Here is a 21,204-nt window from a genome sequence, read left to right on the forward strand (position 1 = left end):
GCCGCTCTGGGATCCTCCCAGACCGGGGCACGAACCCGTGTCCCCTGCATCGGCAGGCGAACTCTCAACCACTGTGCCACCAGAGAAGCCCCTTCCTTTTCGTTTTTAGTAAGACACCCTATCTTAAGAAATTCACTTTTGTGAGTCAACACAAGTCATGTGTTTTGATAAATACTGGCTAGTATCTGTTATCTAGCAAGATTATTTTAATTAGAAAATAAAATCTAGTAAACACAGCAAAGAAATTAAGCAAAAAATTATAGGATGGTGGCAAAAGTCATACATAAAATACTATTAAATAGCATTATACCCCTTTCTTAGTAAAGTGCAATAATTTCATGTCATAAGGATATTTATCTGTAGGATATCATTTAGCTTTTCCTTTAAATTTGGTCATATCAATCAAGGACAGGTAGGAAAACAAATTTATATATTTTAAGACCACCTCCTAAAATGAAAGATATAAATGTGTTGTTTACAAACTTCTGGATATGTTTGAGAAATCTTCTTTTTTACTCTTTACTCAGGCTACCAGAATAAAGAAATCATTTCATTTACTTGAACAGCTAAGGAACCATATTAATATTGTCAACTGTGGGTGATCAATCTGAATCTTAGTTAATGTTTATGTTTCAACAGTGAGGAATTTAGGTCTAAATTTTTTTAAAAAAAGATTGATATATACATTATTTCACTTTTATGCTTACTTTCTTTTACATTTCAACCATATAATTTATTTTTCCACATGAGACGGTAGGACACATATTCTTCTTGGATATGTTACTGTTTATTGTTTCAAGTGAACTGAATAGATAAATTCCACTGAGTAGTTTAGTGTGGCCCTGTGTCTTATATAAACAGGTTAAATGGAGACTTTATTTTGTAACCTGTGTGTTCATGTCTACCATAAATTGTCGTAATGAAAAATGCAAAATGTATTTTATTACTTGCCCCAAGTTAGCTGTTGATCCCTTTCGCTTTTAATACACAAGTGTAGAGATTAAGAAGCCTTTAAAATTGAAAAACAAAAAACAAAAAAACAAACACCTTACACTAAATTACTGAAAACTGGAATTTTTATGTTGACTCCTGGTGACTAGAAAGCCAATGTTAAGAATCAATATTATCCAATATAAAATAGTACATTGAATTGTTTAATAATAAACAGTATATTAAGAGGTTATGTATGCTGACTGGGAACCAGTGGTGGCTTTTTAAATTCTCAAAAAGACTGTATGTTTTATGGTTAGAAGAAACGACAGGTGATGATGAAGATTCTCCACCTCTCCGTAGCAGCCATTAGAGTAAAAATCTTTACAGAATTATTTCACTATCAGCAAGAAAATTTTACCGGTATTAGTGGTAAGGGTGAGGAGAGAAAAAAGAATGAAGAGAGAAGTGTGTATTAGTTTTAAAAGTGTGACAATGTAATAAAGAGACATGAAAAAGTGATAAATTTCTTATTCTATATGTCCCTTGCTGCAAACAAACTCAAAAGAGAGAAGCATGGGTATTTTAAAAGCCGTCGGGAAGCATTCACTGATAATGCCCATTGTTTTACTTTATACTTAAATTACACAAGCAAAAAAGTTGTACTTATTAATAGTTTAATGTATGAAGGAAACATCCAGATTTCTGAATATGAAGGTACATATCTCACATTAATTTAAGTCTACATAAAGTAGAGCCTCTATACTGACATATTGAAATTTACTTTCTGCTTAGCCTTTTCTGTTATGTAAACAATTGTACATTTATTTGCCATTCTAAAACTTCAGGATCAAGTTTACATAATTTTGCTAAATTTCCGTGTTTGCTCAGAAGCAGTTTACAGTACTAAAACCAACCAGCCAAAGAACAGCTTCAACAGAAAGTTATGTCCAAAGGGGCAAGAGGGAAAGAAAAAAAGAAAAATGATAAGAAAAATGCTAACTAAAGTAAAACAGATGATGATGGGGAATGGGCAGTCACAAATGTTCACAGAAAATAGGTCAGTTAGTAAGTTCTTCTGCAAAAAGCCTACACACTTCAGTCAAGCACATCAGTAGAATGATTTGGGAGCATAAATTTTTTTCGGCCACTTGTGATTTCCTCTGAATGAAAAGGAATCTGCAGGCTAACAAGCTGATCCTCATCAGCCAAGCTGGTTCATATGCACACTGTTCATGTGAGGTGCCCAGGGTCCAGTCCACACCTATGAATATAGAGCACACATTTTATTAAATATGTATTGAACATATATTTGATTAAAACAAAACTCTTCAACACTAAGGAAGTGCTCCTAATATTTATGAACTAAAATAGCTAAGTCTCAATCAGTTTGCAACATGCTGGGAAACAATGAAGAAAAGCAGTGATAAACCACTTTTATCTGTTGTTTTCCTGCCTCTCCTCTTATCCCTCAAACAGGATCTGAATTATCACCGTTTTTTAAAAACCATCATCTGAGGGCTTCCCTGGTGGCGCAGTGGTTGAGAATCCGCCTGCCGATGCAGGGGACACAGGTTCGTGCCCAGGTCCGGGAAGATCCCACATGCCGCAGAGCGGCTGGGCCCGTGAGCCATGGCCGCTGAGCCTGCGCGTCCGGAGCCTGTGCTCCGCAACGGGAGAGGCCACAACAGTGAGAGGGCCGCGTACCGCAAAAAAAAAAAACCAAAAACCAAAAAAACAAAAAACCATCATCTGAGTACATACAGGTTGAGGATTGTGGAAGGAAAATGAATCAGGTATTAAACATATACCATAATAAGCTAAAATATACAACCATTTCTGTGCATTTTCACAGTTATATACTGTTTTGACATTTATAATACTTTTAATAGATAACCTCTAGATGGCCCTTTTCACACCACTAGTAAATTATGATACATAAAATTACATTACAACACTTTGCAACTTAAAATCTTTTACTTACCACCCAATAGAATATATTATATTATGGCTTTCATAATTTTAGCCCCAAACCACTACCTTTGGTACCATTTTCCATATCACTCTGCTGTATTTCAGCTATACTAAACTTCCCTCAATTTCCTCAACTGCCCATATTCACTATACTCTCTCACAACAATGATTTATCTTTATCCCATTTGTCTTGGCAGCTCATAAACACTAAATAAAAGTTCACTGAATGATCAGCCTTACCGTTTGAGGGCCATTATTTTCTGTGGAGCTTGAAACCATCTTTATCAGGGAATTCCAAGAGGGGTCCGCAGCATGAGGGCCATTAAATATGGGTCCTCCAGCACCATCAGGAATAGGTGCCACTGGAGGAATAATTGCATTCCCATACACAGAAAAAGGCATACCCTTAAAAGAGGAGAAAACAAAGATTATGGACATTCAAGTCACTGGTTACTTTTCCCAGTATAATCAATAGCCTTAAAACTGATATTTGAAACTTCACCTCATTTTGGAAAAGTGTAAGTTATCTAGGTGATGTAAAAATTATTTTCCATAATATGATTCCATCTAGCATTAAACAGAAGATACTATAAGCCTAGTATATAAAATATTTTGTCAAAAAACATTTCTCTAAACAACTGGGACAAAATCAGGATTTATAAATGTTTATATTTTAGCCAGATTTTGACCTATAATTCCAAGCCAAAGCTCCAGCATCATTTCAGAAACACTTACACTCTGGTAAGTGAAATAAGGCTAATAATCAGAAAATCATTTTGAAATAATGAAAATGCTTTTAAATCATCATTACCCCAACTTTAGGAAAGTCCATGTATCCTGCAGGAACATGCTGATGGAATGTACCAGAAGGAGTTACAATTCCTGTACTCTCTCGCTCCATTGCTTGATGCTGTGAAAATACTCCTGGATCAGACATTGGCCTGTGCATCATAGGATTTCCCATCCCAGGGTTACACCAGTCTACTTTGTCTGAGGGAAAATGAAGAGGCAGAAAAAATAATTGGTGATATTTAAAATCAGAAAACAGCAAAAAAAATTTATATATTTCGAAAATTTTCCACATTGAATTGTGAATTCCTTCAGAATAATGACCTACTTTTATATATTTACCACAGTATTTCCATGTTTGTAGGTGGTGACATAATAGCCTAACAAAGTAACATAAACACTTGTGTTACAAAACAAAAAAAGCTAAGATAAAAGCTTAAGAGACCCCAAAGAAATATTAATATTTCCTTAATATGAAGAAAATAATATGTTTGCATTAAACTATCTTCAGAAAGCAATGATAAATTCAGTAAGAGCTCACATGGGAACAAAATTTAAACTCTTAAATAAATTGATTAGTCAAAACAAAAAGATATGAACACAGATTTTTTAAGAATGCCTATGATAATTAAATACTGCTTACAATATTTTAGTTAAATGCATAAACTTACTTTCCAGTAAGCAGAATAGCATATCATACCTTGATTGCCACCAATCCCTTCAAAGGACCAGATGCCACTATGCCCTACTGATGTGGACAAATTACTCCCAATAACAGATGGGGCTGAAGTTCCAGTTTGCCTGATACGTGCAGAACGTTCCGTCCCAATAGGGACTGGAACTTTTCTATCCTGAGAGACGTTGCTGGGCTTTTCTGACCCTAAAGGTACTGATGATGGGGCAGGAGAAGGTGCACGAACTCCGGAGGATACTGACTGTGCAGGAGAATCTAGAGAAAAGATATTTTCAAATAATATACATGTCAACTATACAGACTGTACTTTTGTAAAACAAAATCTTAAATTCTGAAGACACCTTAAATATGCATTCTTTGAGGAAAAAATGAAATTTGAATATAATGCTTAGATAATAAATTATGTATATTAAAATTCGGTTAAAGTTCTACGACTTTGCAGTCAGTTTTTAATTTGGCTCACAATTTTCCCATTTAGTTTCATGATAGTAGAATGTGAAGATGTGAATGCTGCAACTACACACTAATTAATATTTAAATAAATTTACCGTTGACAGTGAGTAAAATATAACACCAGAGCAATGAGAAGATAATATTTAAATTAAAAAAAAAAACAACAATGACAACAACAAAATGGAGGTAGGGAAAACCACTGCCTATATTGGCAGTTCTCAAACTATTCTCCTTGGGAACATTTGTCCCTTGGTATGGTATGATGAAAAAACAAAGATATTCAGGTATCTAACAAATTTGGAAGATCAAGCTTAAGAAAAAAATGTTTCTTTAAATCAGGACTTCACAGAACTTTAATATGCTGACAAAATACCAACAGAAGGCTATGCTTCATAACCCAACTGTTTCATTGTATCTTGTGGGTATTCCACAGAACACTTTTAGAAATGGTGGTTTAAGCTCTACTTATCAAAAAAGGCTAGTTCTTAATATAGGCAATTTGGGAGCATTCATTAGTGATTTAATCTCTTTGCACACTACAGAGAAGGATAAACAGAAATAACCAAAACTGTATTTCTTATGAAAAGTTCAAATCTCAAGCACATTTAAATTTAAATAGAGTCTAAACTGTGGAGGAGCTTGAAGCTTAAAAGTCAAAACAGTTGGGCTTCCCTGGTGGCACAGTGGTTAAGAATACACCTGCCAGTGCAGAAGACACGGCTTCGAGCCCTGGTCCAGGAAGATCCCACATGCCATGGAGCAACTAGCCCATGCACCACAACTACTGAAGCCTGTGCTCTAGAGCCCACAAGGCACAAGTACTGAGCCCGTGTGCCACGACCACTGAAGCCCACGAGCCTAGAGCCTGTGCTCCGCAACAAGAGAAGCCACTGCAATGAGAAGCCTGTGCACCACAACCAGAGTAGCCCCCGCTCGCCACAAGTAGAGAAAGCCTGTGTGCAACAACGAAGACCCAACATAGCCAAAAATAAATAAATTAATTTTTAAAAAGTCAAAACAGTTACCTGCATAGATAACAATTTATTCACAACTGTCTGACTCTATGCCCTAGTGACAGTCTTTTAATACTTTTTCATTTATCTTTGCATTTAAGTTTTCTATATGTATGTGTGTGTGCATGGGAATGAGTGTGTGTGTGTGTGTGTGTGTGTGTGTATCTATCCAAAAGGATTCAGGGAGCTAATAAATTTACAAAATCAATCAATCTATCTATCTGTACACACAAACATAGTGCTTCTATTTCCTGTGGTACTTTTCAAGGAACTTGGAAGACAAAGAAAATTCAATAATATTATTGGCCTGAACATGTTTTTTAGAAGACTTCTCAGATATATTTTAGAATCATACAAAATTGGAAAGTACTGTGGAGATCAATTCCATCTTACTAGTACTTGCAGAGGTCTATTTTGGTTAAATTGATAGTACTGCCACTCAATGAGACGTAGTGACTATTAACTAAAAGGAATGAATGCTAAAGTACCTTATAAATTATAATTTATTGTATGGATACTGATTTCATTGGGGAACAAAAACATGAAACATGGACTTAACTATAAGAGTAAACCAAGAAAACTATTACCTTCTAATGAAAAATTAAAATATATTTCCTGCGGTCATGGATCCATTAGCATTGCTTGACAGCATTTACTTTTAACAAATGACAAGAAAATGGAAAAGCCACATGTGTCTTTAAAAAAACTATAAATATTTAAAAATTCATTTTACAGTGGTATAAGAAGGAATTCTAGGATGATGGAAGTAACAGTAGCACAGGTTTTGATTCTTCCCATTAAAAAAAGCCACTAAGTTAGCTAAGCCCAAAACCCGTGGATAACATCTATAACAAAACAGAAAAGACATCCAAATGAATCCAAAGATACAAGTGAATGGGGACAAATCACCAACAGCTATAAGACTAGTGTAGTGGCAGCATCTGTGTGGAAGGAAGCAATTCTCTAGACCTGAGAACAGGGGAGCCACAAAACAGTCAAAGGTATTCAAAGGAAAGCAGGGCAGGCCAATCTGAGAACAGCAGGTGAAAGTGGGAGAATTCTGCCTATGCATGGGTGATTGTAAGGGATTCACAGTAAGGTCTGAAAAAGCTGGAGCAACTGGGGCCCTATGACTTTTTAAAAATATTTATTTATTTATTTATGTATTTGGCTGCATTGGGTCTCAGTTGCGGCACGCAGGATCTTCATTGCAGCATGTGGGATCTTTCATTGCGGTGTGCAGGCTTCTCTCTAGTTGTGGTGTGCGGGCTCCAGAGCGTGCGGGCTCCAGGGCAGTGGTCCCTTTTTGGCACCAGGGACCAGTTTTGTGGAAGACAATTTTTCCACAGGGTGGGGGATGTGTCGGGGGGTAGGGAATGGTTCAGGTGGTAATGGGGGTAATGATTCAGGTGGTAATGTGAGCAATGCGGAGCAATGGGGAACGGCAGATGAAGCTTTGCTCACTCGCCCGCCACTCACCTCCTGCTGTGAGGCCTGGTTCCTAACAGGCTGCAGACCAGGGGCTGGGAACCCCTGCTCTAGAGCGTGCAGGCTTAGTTGCCCCACAGCATGTGGGATCTTAGTTCCCTGAGCAGGGCTCGAACGAACCCACGTCCCCTGCACTGGAAGGCAGATTCTTAACCACTGGACCATCAAGGAAGTCCCTGCTATGACTTCTTAAAGGTACCTGCTGATCAAGTCCTACACTGACAAGAAACTTCTGGGAACAGATTCTAAACTGAACAGAAAAGCGACAACAAAAGCAAAGTGAAGAGAATATCCAGTCAAGAGTAGGGCAGAGGTGGAAGTAGGCGCGGAGGTTGGATGGGTGGGTAGGGACAACAAAGCCAGGAGATTTAACAAAGTATAAGACCATATTTTTAAATACTTCCTTATAAGAGGAAATTCTAGAGTCTTTAAGCTAGAGAAGATATCCTGATCCACTTATTCCTTCTAAATGTTCAGGAAAACTCACTTCATTAAAAAATGCAAAACAAAATAGAACTGCAGTCAAATTCCATGCAGAGCTATTATATGAACTAAAGGAGATATGAACCCATAGTAACTTGTAGACCAGAGGTTCCCAACCCCTGGGCCGCAGACCAGTACTGGTCCGCGGCCTGTTAGGAACCAGGCCGCACAGCAGGAGGTGAGCGGAGGGCAAGTGAGCAAAGCTTCATCTGCGCTCTCCATCGCTCCCATTACCCCCATCCATAGAAAAACTGTCTTCCACGAAACCAGTCCCCGCTGCCAAAAAAACCAGTCCCTGCTGCTGCTGTCCTTGGGGACCGCTGTCGTAGACAATAAAAGCATGCCAGAAAGAAAGCTATAGTCTAGTCTAATATTCTAAAGGCACATCAGAAAGAGACTATAATCTAAAATTCCAAAGTGAGCTTAAAGAAATAAAAGAAAAAGATTTGAAAGAACAACATAATTCAGAATTAGTAAAACTATAAACAAGATGACAAAACTCAGGAAAGGATTAGAAATGAAACAATATTCCAGAAAAGACTAAATTGAACTGCAAGGAACACAAGAAGTTGTAAATATGATACACAAAGTTCTATTTTTTGTTTTTTAAACTACATATTGAAAGGGCACAATTATATACCAGAGAAAAATCAACCCAGAAAACTAACACGAAGACATAGTCAAAGGTGACAGGGAGGAAGGAAGCAGAGATGGAAGGCAAGCAGGAAGGACTGATGGAAGGAGGATGAATGAATCCTACCTTCCCTCAGACTCATTTCTGGGAGCCTGCCTTAACTTCTACATTAGAGCTAGTTTTTCACTCTTTTACTGTATCCTTCAAAAAACTAAAGCAAAGCAAAATAACAGAAACCCTCCATATTCTTTTTATTAAAAATTTATTTATTTTTGGCTGCGTTGCATCTTCATTGCTGCAAGCGGGCTTTTTCTAGTTGCGGTGAGCAAGGGCTACTCTTTGTTGCAGTGCCCGGGCTTCTCACTGCGGTGGCTTCTCTTGCTGTGGAGCACAGGCTCTAGGCACGCGGGCTTCAGTAGTTGTGGCATGCAGGCTCAGCCGTTGTGGCTTGCGGGCTCTAGAGCACAGGCTCAGTAGTTGTGGTGCACAGGATTAGTTGCTCTGTGGCATGTGGGATCTTCCCAGACCAGGGATCGAACCTGTGTGCCCTGCATTGGCAGGTGGATTCTTAATCACTGCGCCACTAGGGAGGTCCCCAGAAACCCTCCATATTCTGTTTAAATGAGCAGAATAACTAGGATTGCCTGCTAACCCACCTCATTTAAGAAATTTGCCCTGGGACTTCCCTGGTGGCACAGTACATAAGAATCCGCCTGACAATGCAGGGGACACCGGTTCGTTCCCTGGTCTGGGGAGATCCCACATGCCGCGGAGCACCTAAGCCCATATGCCACAACTACTGAGCCTGCGCTCTAGAGCCCACAAGTCACAACTACTGAGCCCGCATGCCACAACTACTGAAACCCACGTACCTAGAGCCCATAGTCCACAACGAGAAGCCACCGCAATGAGAAGCCCGTGTACCACAACAAAGAGTAGCCCCTGCTCACCACAACTAGAGAAAGCCTGAAAAAATAAAAATTTTCCCTTTTCACAGATTCTGCCACCTCACTAGCCATAGTTTGTTGTTTTTTTATTTTATTTTTTTAAGTTTTTCAGATGATGTTTTCTGCTTCCTTCCTGATGGCTTAACTGGACTAACAGCAGGCATCTGACTGAACAATGATCTACTTCAAGCTAGTTGATAATCTATGACTGACGACCTTACTTGAACATATGAGCTGAGCCAACCATATTTCTCAATCAGAAAGGTGCAATTGGTAAACAGAGAAAAACTGGTTTAATTAACTATGAATTGAATCTTTGAGGACCATATATAAGATGAGATTATGAAGAAGCCTAGGTGTAAAGAGAGTAAGCAAGATAAGAAACAGACCATGAAAGAGAGATCATAAATCCGCCATAGAAAGAGAGAGAGAGTTGCTGTATTAAATTCTGGACAGTTCTGAAGATCGCCCTGCATAGCCTTAAAGTAAACACCATTTTCCTTGAGATTGCTTGGGTCGGTCTATATTCCTTGCTACGAAAAGAGCCTAATTATAATTTTTCTTCTCATCTCTAATTATTATAATTTCTTTAATTAGAAAAAAAGCAAAATCTAAATCAGAGTCATGTTATTAAATATGCTAACATATATTAGAGAAAAAACAGGTTTTAGAGGTTTTGTGGGATCCTATATAATCTTGGGAATCTGTTTTAGAAAAAGAATGCATATCTACAAATACAAAATCAGGTACAGGACCTTGGCAGGGCCCCTTGCAAATAAGATTATCCTGAAACTGAAGCTTCAGTAAATCCACCTCAGTTCTGAAATGACAACAGGGTCCTGAATTCAAATTGAAAGAGCAATGTGACTTATAAATGGAAAAAGTGCTCCTGCAGGAAAATTACACTGTACTTTCATGCTTCAGTTCAGTGTTGATTAAACTATAGTAGATCATGAGATGAATGTGGTTGGTCATGACTAACGTAAAAAATTTTTTTAAAGGTTAAAGAAAACAGAATAGAAAATATCAGCATGCAACATATATTGTAAGGATAAGTATTGTTTTGTAAATATATTTCAATCACACACAGGTACATGTGTACTGAGTCACGATGTAAAATTAGGTTTTTCCTTAAAAAACTGTAATGCTTTTTTACTGCTTTTTGATCTGACAACAGCTTTGTAAGACTGAATGTCAAAATGGCCCACTGACTAAATCTGCCAAGGCCTGAAACTCACAGACCAGAGCCAGTGATCAGTAGTACTCAATGCATGGACTGGTTGAATGTTGGTAGGATAGACCTTAGCACTTTGAGTGGGATAAGGGCTGAAGTGATCTCTGCCCAGCCTGTATGCAGAAGGATCTCGGGCATCACCAATCTGCTGCTTGGGGGCCTCAAGGAAGGTTCTTTGCTTGCTTGCTTTTTTTTTTTTTTTGAAGGAAGGGGCTCATGTCCCCCACATCCCAACTTAAATTTGTCAGAGTCCTAATACCATGTCCTGATGGCCTAAAGAGGGGGAGGGAAAAGAGAAGTGGAATGTATGGAGAAGTGTTGATAAAACCTGTTCAAGTACATAAACCAGATACATATATTGTGAAAAATAAGTCATGCTTCTGTGGTTAGTTCTACAACAGCACCCAGAATGGCAATTTTTAAGAAAAATATAAATACTAAAAACAAAATTTTAAAAGACTACCATAAATAAACAAAAACATGAAATTACACTCATGTGAAGAGATTACCTAAAGAAGAGTTAGAAGTCAGATGAAACAAACTAAATGGTTATTAAAAAGTACTAAGATTAAAAAAAAAAAAAAAAAAAAAAAAAAAAAAAAAAAAAAAAAAAAAGTACTAAGATTTACATTAGGTAAGGAAAATGCAAACTAGTTAAATGCTCAGTATTAAAGGTAGAAGTCTGAGAGTCTTGCCTGAATCAATCATTCTAACAGTTGTAAAATGATGACTCAAATTATAATTCCTCTACATTTATGAGTTGTCATTATACTGTAAGGAGCAACATTCCCTCTTCTGCATTTTAAAATTTTATTTACAATTATTATGTACACATGGGTTTTTGTTTTATTCAATGAGCTGACATTATTCATTTTGATGGTCAAATTGTCCTGAATTTGGCTAGTGGGAGACCCTTTCAAGCCGCCTCCTATGTCCTGAAATGTCCCAATCATCTGAGCACTGAATTACTTTCTGACACTCTAAGACTTTTGCAGGCTCCCCTTATACTTTCCCTGCCCCAGCTCTCGAATCAGCGATTTCCCCGAGAAGACCTAGTTTCTTTTAGTGAACTAAAATATCTAACAGACAGATCTGGACACTGAATATGCTTAGTGCTACTGAAAATTCAATGCTTCTAGGCCCTTTCAGTAGGCAGTGCCAAAGCAGGGGACATGGGTTCAAGCCCTGGTCCAGGGACATCCCACATGCCACAGAGCTACTAAGTCTGTGTGCCACAACTACTGAGCCTGCGCTCTAGAGCCCGTGCTCTATAATATGAGAAGCCACCACAATGAGAAGCCCGTGCACCTCAACGAAAAGTAGCCCCTACTCGCTGCAACTAGAGAAAGTCCGCTCACAGCAAGACCCATCACAGTCAAAAATAAATAAATAAATTTATTTTAAAAAATAGTAAAAATAAAATAAAATAAAATCATGAGTTCATATTGATCCTCTAATTCCAATCCAATTCCATAGGGTTCTTCCTTGCCTTACTCTACTCTACATTTCTCTCTTCTTACAGTGAGAATCCTGGATCACATTATCATCAATATTTTTACTTATTCATTTGCTCAACCTTACAATATACCCCATATAGTTTTAAAATTGTTTATCCATAACATTATAAAAAAACAAATGTCCTAAATAGAATTTCAGATTTGTATGAAGTTTATTTGTCTTTACACTGAAGTAGTACAAAATACTGTCTTGAAGAGACTCTTGAAGAGTTTTTTGGATTGTTTCTTTTTCTTTTAGTAGGTTTATGTTAATAATCTAAAATACAGATAGGTTTACTTGTTTCTATTTACATACTGAGATAAGTGCTACTTCTTCCCCCGGTTCCCTTATATTCTTCTGCCTGAAAGTCTGATGAGGAATAAGAATTGTCTCAAAGCAACTCCCCACAGATTAATTATAAATTACAAAAGGAAAAATGACAATTTGACAGTGTAGAAATCTGTGAAACCAAGTGATCAAAGTTAACAGCGCCAATAATAGCACAAACTGACATTTTATACCTTCTAATGTCAGTGAGAAGGGTGCAATGTTGACTAATACTAATATTCGTGTGAAAAATATATAACTTAAACTTAATCACGAATATCAGAAAAATAAACTGAGGCATTTTACCAAACAACTGACCTATAATCCGAAAAAAAAGCTTTCTTTGAAAGATACAGAAAGGCTAAGGAAACAGTTCCAGATTGTCTGAGACTAAAAAGACATGGGAATTAAATGCAATCTGTGATACTGATTTGAATCTTGAATGAGAGGAAGTAATAAAGGCATTATTGGGACAAGTGATGAAATGTGAATATGGACTATACATTAGATAATAATGTATCAATGTAAAATTTGCTGAAATTGACAATTGCATTGTAGTTGTGGAAGAGAACGTTCTTGTTCTTCCAAAATATTATAATCTGGAGTATTTAGGGGAAATCAGCTTGATATGTGCAACTAACTCTAAAATGATTCAGGAAAAAAACCCCTACAATCCCTACACATACTCTACACATACACACATACACAGACACACACTCACTCACTCATACACACAGGGATATATGGTGGGGAAAAGGAGGAATGTGGCAACATGTTAACAATTAGTGAGTTGGGGTGGGGGGATATACACAGGTTCTTTGTGCTACTCTTTAAAGACCCTAGAGATATAATCAAATGCAACATGTTTACCTTGAGTGGTTTATGGTTCAAAAGGGGAAAAAAAAATCTCTAATGTATTTCCTAAATAATAAACATTAATATCAGTAAGTATGTTTTATTTTATTTTTAAAACGTTCTCTGCTTCTGAGAATCCATTCTATTTTACAGATTAACTACCAAAAAATTTCAAGTAACACATTTCAGTAGCAATGATGTTACAATTTTAACACCTTTTCTCCCAATTCCTATTTTTTATGAACATGAAATCAAAGACTAACCTTATTTTTATATATAAATAGGTGAATATGAATCACCCATATGTAGATATTTTAAGGAAGATGTTTTTATTCCTATAACGGTTTAGTTTCAGCTCAACATACTCAGAAGACACTGATCCAGATCTGTTATATACTTAGGAATAAAAACTAATTCTAAGAGGAGTCAAAGAAAAAACCAAGCAGGTAAAAATCATTCAAAAATTATGTTTCAGACTTTTAAATCACTGGCTATTTATAAATATGTTTGCTCTTCTGTTACCATTCCATTAGTACATTTCTAAAACTATTAGAAAACAGTACTAACACTTACTGTTCATTATCATCAAAAAGAAGACCAACAGTAATAGTAGGTAACAGTAGTAATAGTAGATAATAGTAGACCAATAGTAATAGGAGATTATCCCATTTACTCCTTAAAGTAATCCAGTGTGGTGGATATTAACAGATCAGAAAATTGAGGTTCACTGAAATGACTTGTCTAAGCTCACCTAACTGTTTATATTAGGATTTTGCTGACAAAGGCAATCTGGGGGGAAAATTACCTTGAAAAGTATCTAAACCTCAGTAAATTAACTGTTGTTATTGTTATTATTATCATTTAGCATATGGTTATTAGCTATACTACAAACAGAGTTCATTGGTAATCCTCAATATTTTACTTTTCTGGGTTTTTTAAAATTCTTAATTGTTGTAATGTGCCCTAAAATCTCTTCAAATTCACTTCCCAAAAGGGAGAGAATCCTGAATTAGGATAAAGTACCAATTTTTTCTTTTTATTGCTGCACCACGTGGTGCAGCTTGAGGGATCTCAGTTCCCTGACCAGGAATTGAACCCATGCCCCTGGCAGTAGAAGCTCAGAGTCCTAACCACTGGACTGCCAGGGAATGCCCCCCCTTTTGGGGTCAACTTTTTAAATAAATAAATAAATTTATTTATTTATTTATTTATTTATTTATTTATTTATTTTTGGCTGTGTTGGGTCTTCATTGCTGTGTGCAGGCTTTCTCTATTTCTCTAGCTGCGGCAAGCGGGGGCTACTCTTGGTTGCAGTGTGCAGGCTTCTCATTGCAGTGGCTTCTCTTGGTGCAGAGCATGGGCTCTAGGCATGTGGACTTCAGTATTTGTGGCTCACGGGCTCTAGAGCATAGGCTCAGTAGTTGTGGTGCACAGGCTTAGTTGCTCCGTGGCATGTGGGATCTTCCTGGACCATGGCTCGAACCTGTGTCCCCTTCATTGGCAGGCAGATTCTTAACCACCGTGCCACCAGGAAAGCCCAGGCCAATTTTTAATACAGAGTGAATTACCTTCCATTCAATATATACCTATCAATCTTCCTTATAATAAACTAAATAAATAAAACAAATATCCATATTCATCTAGTACACAGAAATTTATGTTGCATTGAATACAGCTTTAAATAACTGAGGCTATAACCTTTCCTTGTAAGCCAGATAGTTAAGACTAAAATGTCATAATCAGTTATTCCTTAGAGTTGTATTTAATTTCAGTGTTCTGTTAATAGCTTAGTTTAGATAAGCCAGGCTAAGTAGCTATGTTATAGTATATTCACTTTATCTCAATTATGATTTGTAAGAAATTTTCTAAAGCTTTTTCAAAGATGGGTAAAGTATCCTCAATGAGAACTGCTGTAAACTTTTTTTCTTCTTACATTCATATTTTCATACTTCTCACTTTGTTTCTGGCATGTTTTTATCACAGTCACTTTGAATTCTTTCTAAACCACTTCTTTTCACTTAGGGACACCTGTACAAGGATAATTAATATTCCACGTGACAGTCCTTGTTATTTGACAAACACAAGAGAAACTATAAATATGTAAATTCACTATATGCTACATCTTACTTCATGATTTCACTGGCAATGTACTTTGATATGCATGTCTCAAATACTAATTTTTTTTTTACTCTTTCATTCAGTTAACCAGTCTCTATTAACTGGGCTCTAACATTGTTAGAAGAAATTTGGTAGTTTAAAAAAAATGGATTCTTATTAAAATTTCCTCAAGGTGAAAGCAATTTGATGCCTTTATCCTCACTACATAAATAAATAACCACAAATAATAGCCTCACTATGGAATTCTCTTAATGTGAGTTGAATTCCCTATTGATGAATGATCTTCCTTGGTTTGAAAAATCTGATCACTGCTTCAAAGTCTGACTACAGTTAAAAACACACATCTGGTAATGTGAAATCAGTTGTATTATTTATGTAATAGATGAGATTTAAAGGTAGACCAAAAGCACATGATATTTATACTACTTTTAAGGCTACAAATCTTTCTTCTTGGGAGCTGTAGTCTCAAACCTGAAAGTAAATGTAAATCAATAGATGATACAACAAGATTTTTTATTCTCAAAAAATGAGCCCTCTTAGAAATTAACTTCAATATAATATGCTAGGTTTGATAGAGCCGAAGTTGATTCTAATACTTTAAAAACCTGGAAATTCTATTTAAATTCCTCCTGATTTCAGATTGCCATGAATACAAATTACATTTTTATAGAATTCAAATTATTAAGAGATTTAAAACTTAAAAATTCCAAACTTTGAAAAAGTTAAAACCTTTTATTTTTTAAGGGAACATACAGACAAACTCTTCCTCTGGAACTATAGTGTATATTACTCACCATTTGATGCTGATGAACATGGAGTCAACAAACTAAGTGGGGAAAAATGTTGTCTGTTAAAGTTAGCAGCTGTGGGTGCTCCTCCAAGGGGTGCCCCAGGTCCATACATTTGACCTCCTGAAAGGTTTGAGGCAAAGTTTCCCAAATGTGTAGAAGAAGGTGTTACAGAACCATATGGTGAGTCCATATTGACAATACCTATAATGTAGAAGATAATCATAATTTATAATAGTTACCCCTAGGAGATATAATTAGAAAAACATAAAATTCCAAGAGGTTCCTAATATATCCAAAAATATTTTAGATTATTAAAAAAATTTCTCCTTGCTTACTTCTTCCAGTTATTCCACTCATTATTCCACTCATTATTTCCCCCTTTATTTCATGAAGATAGCTATAAAAAAGACATTACCAAGGAAAACATTTTACATTTAATTTTGACATTTTATTACTTATTATAGAATACATATAGATTTAATATTAACACTAGAATTTAAATAGGTTTGGTGGCCAAGGAGTTGTATAAAATTTTACATTTAAAAAAACGTATGGGGAAGAGAGGGATGAGTAGGCAAACCACAAAGGATTTTTAAAACACTGAAAATACTCTGGATGATAGTATAACGGTTACTATACTAGACTTTTGTTCAAACCCACAGAATGTACAGCACCAAGAATGAACCCTCACATAAACTACAGACTTTGATAAGGATGTGTGACTATAGTTCCATCAACTGTAACCAAAAAACCATCTGGAGTGGGATGTTGGTAATAAAGGAGGCTATGCCTGTGTGAAAGCAGTGGGCATATGGAGAACCCCTGTACTTTTCTCTCAATTTTGTTGTGAACTTAAGAGTGCTACTAAAATAAAAAAACAAAAACAAAACCGAAAAAAACCCACAAAACTAAAAACAAACCAAAAAAAAAAAACTATAGGAGAAAAAAAAAGATTGTAGCTATACTTTTTTTATAATAATAGAGATCTGACAATCAGCATCTTAACTAAGTGGCCACGCTTTCCATAGATAAGAGAAGGACAATCTGTCACTGAGTGCCTCCTGATACAATGCAGTGTGAGATTCAAACATTACCCATCTGATGTTCCTGCTAGAAATGTTTAACCAGAATGTAACCACAGATTGAGAAAACAGGTGAATGCAGGACATTCTTCAGTACAACTGGACTCTTCAAGGGATTCAATGTCAAGAAGAACAAAAGAAGGTGGTGAGATGTTTTAGACTGTGGGAGATCAAAGAGACATAATAGCCAAAAGCAATGTGTGAATCTTGATTGGTTGGATCAAAAGGAGAGAAAAAAGAAACATACAGGCATAAAGGGTATATTTGGGATGATGGTACTACATGTTGGATGCTATTACTGAATTAATGTTAATTTCTAGGGTGTAGAAATAGTGGTATAGCTGTAAAGGCAAACATGGCTATGTTGACCTGAATCTAATACTTCCTTCTGATAGACTGTTAAGTTAAACTTCATTGCTAATTTTGGCTCTAATCAACTATACACCCCAAAACCTTACCTCCCGATGGAGCACGGCTTTTTTCTATACTTTTCCACAAAACAAGAATTTATTTCTTTTTTCTCTAAATCTTAATTGTAGTCTTTCTTAACACATTACCTAGATTTCACATTTTTTGAAAAGTGAAGTATTTTCACTAAATTCCAACTTTACAAAAATGAAATATAAAAGCATTTCCAATTAATCCCCCAAATATACAAACAGCTCATGCAGCTCAATATCAAAAAAACCCCAAACAACCCAATCAAAAAGTGGGCAGAAGATCTAAATAGACATTTCTTCAAAGAAGACATACAGTTGGCTAAAATCACATGAAAAAATGCTCAACATCACTAATTATTAGAGAAATGCAAATCAAAACTACAATGTGGTATCACCTCATACCGGTCAGAATGGTCATCATCAAAAAATCTACAAACAATAAATGCTGGAGAGGGTGTGGAGAAAAGGGAACCGGCCTACGCTGTTGGTGGGAATGTAAATTGGTACAGCCACCATGGAGAACAGTATATAGTTTCCTTAAAAAACGAAAAGCAGAGCTACCATATGATCCAGCAATCCCACTCCTGGGCTTATATCCAGAGAAAACCGTAATTCTAAAAGGTACACGCACCCCAATGTTCACTGCAGCACTGTTTACAATAGCCAGGATATGGAAGCAACCTAAATGTCCATCAACGGAGGAATGGGCAAAGAAGATGTGGTACATATATACAATGGAATATTACTCAGCCATTAAAAAAAGAACGAAATAATGCCATTTGCAGGAACATCAATGGACCTAGAGACTGTCATACTGAGTGAAGTCAGACAGAGAAAGACAAATATCATATATTGCTTATATTTGGAATCTAAAAAAAGAATACAAATGAACTTATCTATGAAACAGAAATAGAGTTACAGATGTAGAGAACAAACTTACAGTTACCAGGGGGTAAGGGGCAGGGAGGGACAAATTGGGAGATTGGGACTGACATATACACACTACTAGACATAAAATAGATAACTAATAAGAATCTACTGTATAGCACAGGGAACTCTACTCAATGCTCTGTTATGGCCTATATGGGAAAATAATCTAAAAAAGAGTGGATATATGTATAACTGACTCTCCTTGCTGTACACCTGAAACTAACACAACACTGCAAATCAACTACACTCCAATAAAAATTTTTAAAAAATAAAAAAATGAAAAAAATAAAAGCATTTCCAATGTACTAATTAGCATATGAAGCTTTTACAAAAAAATTACATTGATTCTATTTAGTACTCAAGAGAAAGTGTTTTTGAAAGTACATGAAAATATTTCAATCAACCCCCAGCAAGGAAATATTTACTGACCATGTTCTTTACATTATATTTATGTGTTATAGAAATAGGTAAAAATAACAATCAGTTCCCATTCTATTCAGAAATTTTTAGTCCCAGAATGTCATCTTTTCAATAACACATAAGTTGGCAACCTTTCTGTAAAGGGCTAAATAATAAATATTTTTAGGCTGTCAGCAGAGCATGGAAGCAGCCATAATACAATATGTAAATGAATGGGCATAGATGTATTTCAATAAAACTTTTATTTATGAACAATGAAATTGAATGCACAATTTTTAAAGAAAATATTTATTTATTTATTTTTGGCTGCATTGAGTCTTAGTTGCGGCGCACGGGCTTCTCTGTAGCTGTGGCACACGGGCTCCAGAGTGCGTGGGCTCCCTAGTTGCAGCACCAGGACTTAGTTGCCGCATGGCATGTGGGATCTTAGTTCCCCGACCAGGGACTGAACCCACATTCCCTGCACTGGAAGGCGGATTCTTAACCACTAGACCACCAGGGAAGTTCCAAATATACTATTTTTTGTGTCACATATTATTCGTTTTAAAAATTAAAAAAAAATTTTTTTTAATCTTACATAATTGTTATAACTCAATTAAAAAAACCCCACAAATGTAAAATCGGGTAGTATGCCATACTTGGCACATGGACCATAGTTTATCTATCTCTAGCGTGAAATTATTTTATTATTGCTTTAACGGTAGACTTTTTTTTAACAACTTTATCGGAGTATAACTGCTTTACAATGGTGTGTTAGTTTCTGCTTTATAACAAAGTGAATCAGCTATACATATATGTATTTCCCCATATCTCTTTCCTCTTGCTTCTCCCTCCCACCCTCCCTATACCACCCCTCTAGGTGGTCACAAAGCACCGAGCTGATCTCCCTGTGCTATGCAGCTGCTTCCCACTAGCTATCTATTTTACGTTTGGTAGTGTATATATGTCCATGCCACTCTCTCACTTCGTCCTAGCTTACCCTTCCCCCCTCCCCGTGTCCTTAAGTCCATTCTCTACATCTATGCCTTTATTCCTGTCCTGCCCCTAGGTTCTACAGAACCATATATTTTTTTCCAATTCTATATATACGTGTTAGCGTACAGTATTTGTTTTTCTCTTTCTAATTATTTCACTCTGTATGACAGACTCTAGGTCCATCCACCTCACTACAAATAACTCAATGAAATTATCTTTAATTATTTAAAATATTCATACTAAAACACAAAGCTCAAAATGCAACTTGGTATCCTGGACACTGCAACAGAAAAAGAACATTATTGGAAAAATTGTGGAATCTGAATAAAGTCTATAGTTCAGTTAATTGTACTGTACCAATATTAATTTCTTGGTTTTAATAAATACATGGTGTTTATGTAAGAATGTTTTATTAGGGGAAATTGGGGTAATTATAAAAGAACTCTTCTATAAATCTAAAAATATTTCAAAATAAAAAGTTAAAAAAGAAAAAGCAGTCACTCAAAACCAGATCTTTAGATCCTCTGTAGATATCAGCACTGTCTAACAGAACTTTTTATGTTAACAGATGTGTTCAATATCTGGGCTCTCCAATATTGTAGCTACCAGCCATTATGTGCTTATTAAGGAAGCACTTGAAATATGACCAGCCTACAGCCACTATGGAAAACAATATGGGGGATCCTCAGAAAACTAAAAATAGAACTACCACATGATCCAGCAATTCCACTTCTGGAACTATATCCAAAAGAAACAAAAACACTAACTCAAAAAGATACCTACACTTCCATGTTCGTAACAGCATTATTTACAATAGCTAAGACATGGAAACAACCTAAGCATCCATCCATGGATGAATGGATAAAGAAGCTGTGGTATGTATACATATATGTATACATACCACACACATACACACACACAATAGGATATTATTCAGTCATAAAAAACAAACATAAAAAAACCACGAGGAAATCCTGCCATTTCTGACAAAATGGATGGGCTGTGAGGGCATTATGCTAAGTAAAATAAGTCAGACAGAGAAAGACAAAAACTGTATGATCTCACTGATATGTGGACTCTCAAACAAAACTCACAGAAAAAGAGATCAGATCTGTGGTTACTAGAGGTGG

The 21,204-nt window shown here is 36.2% G+C and overlaps 1 protein-coding gene across 13 annotated transcripts in view; it reads right to left on the reverse strand.

Moving 5' to 3' along the window:
• ANKRD17 (ankyrin repeat domain 17) overlaps positions 1 to 21,204 on the reverse strand; it is a 163,790-nt gene continuing 142,586 nt past the window's right edge. For 12 of the 13 annotated variants that reach the window (XM_059067186.2, XM_059067181.2, XM_059067180.2 and 9 more), the window contains 5 exons: positions 16,231 to 16,428; positions 4,394 to 4,642; positions 3,716 to 3,894; positions 3,145 to 3,309; positions 1 to 2,194 (listed from right to left, as the gene is read on the reverse strand). In XM_059067186.2, coding sequence (XP_058923169.1) covers positions 2,135 to 2,194; positions 3,145 to 3,309; positions 3,716 to 3,894; positions 4,394 to 4,642; positions 16,231 to 16,428 — 851 coding nt within the window. In that variant the 3' untranslated portion in view covers positions 1 to 2,134. Of the gene's footprint in view, positions 2,195 to 3,144; positions 3,310 to 3,715; positions 3,895 to 4,021; positions 4,074 to 4,393; positions 4,643 to 16,230; positions 16,429 to 21,204 lie in introns of those variants that run through there. The other variant, XM_067035817.1, reaches the window with a different exon arrangement.

This window comes from Kogia breviceps, chromosome 6 (assembly GCF_026419965.1).
Source record: "Kogia breviceps isolate mKogBre1 chromosome 6, mKogBre1 haplotype 1, whole genome shotgun sequence".
NCBI classification, from domain to species: Eukaryota; Metazoa; Chordata; class Mammalia; order Artiodactyla; family Physeteridae; genus Kogia; species Kogia breviceps.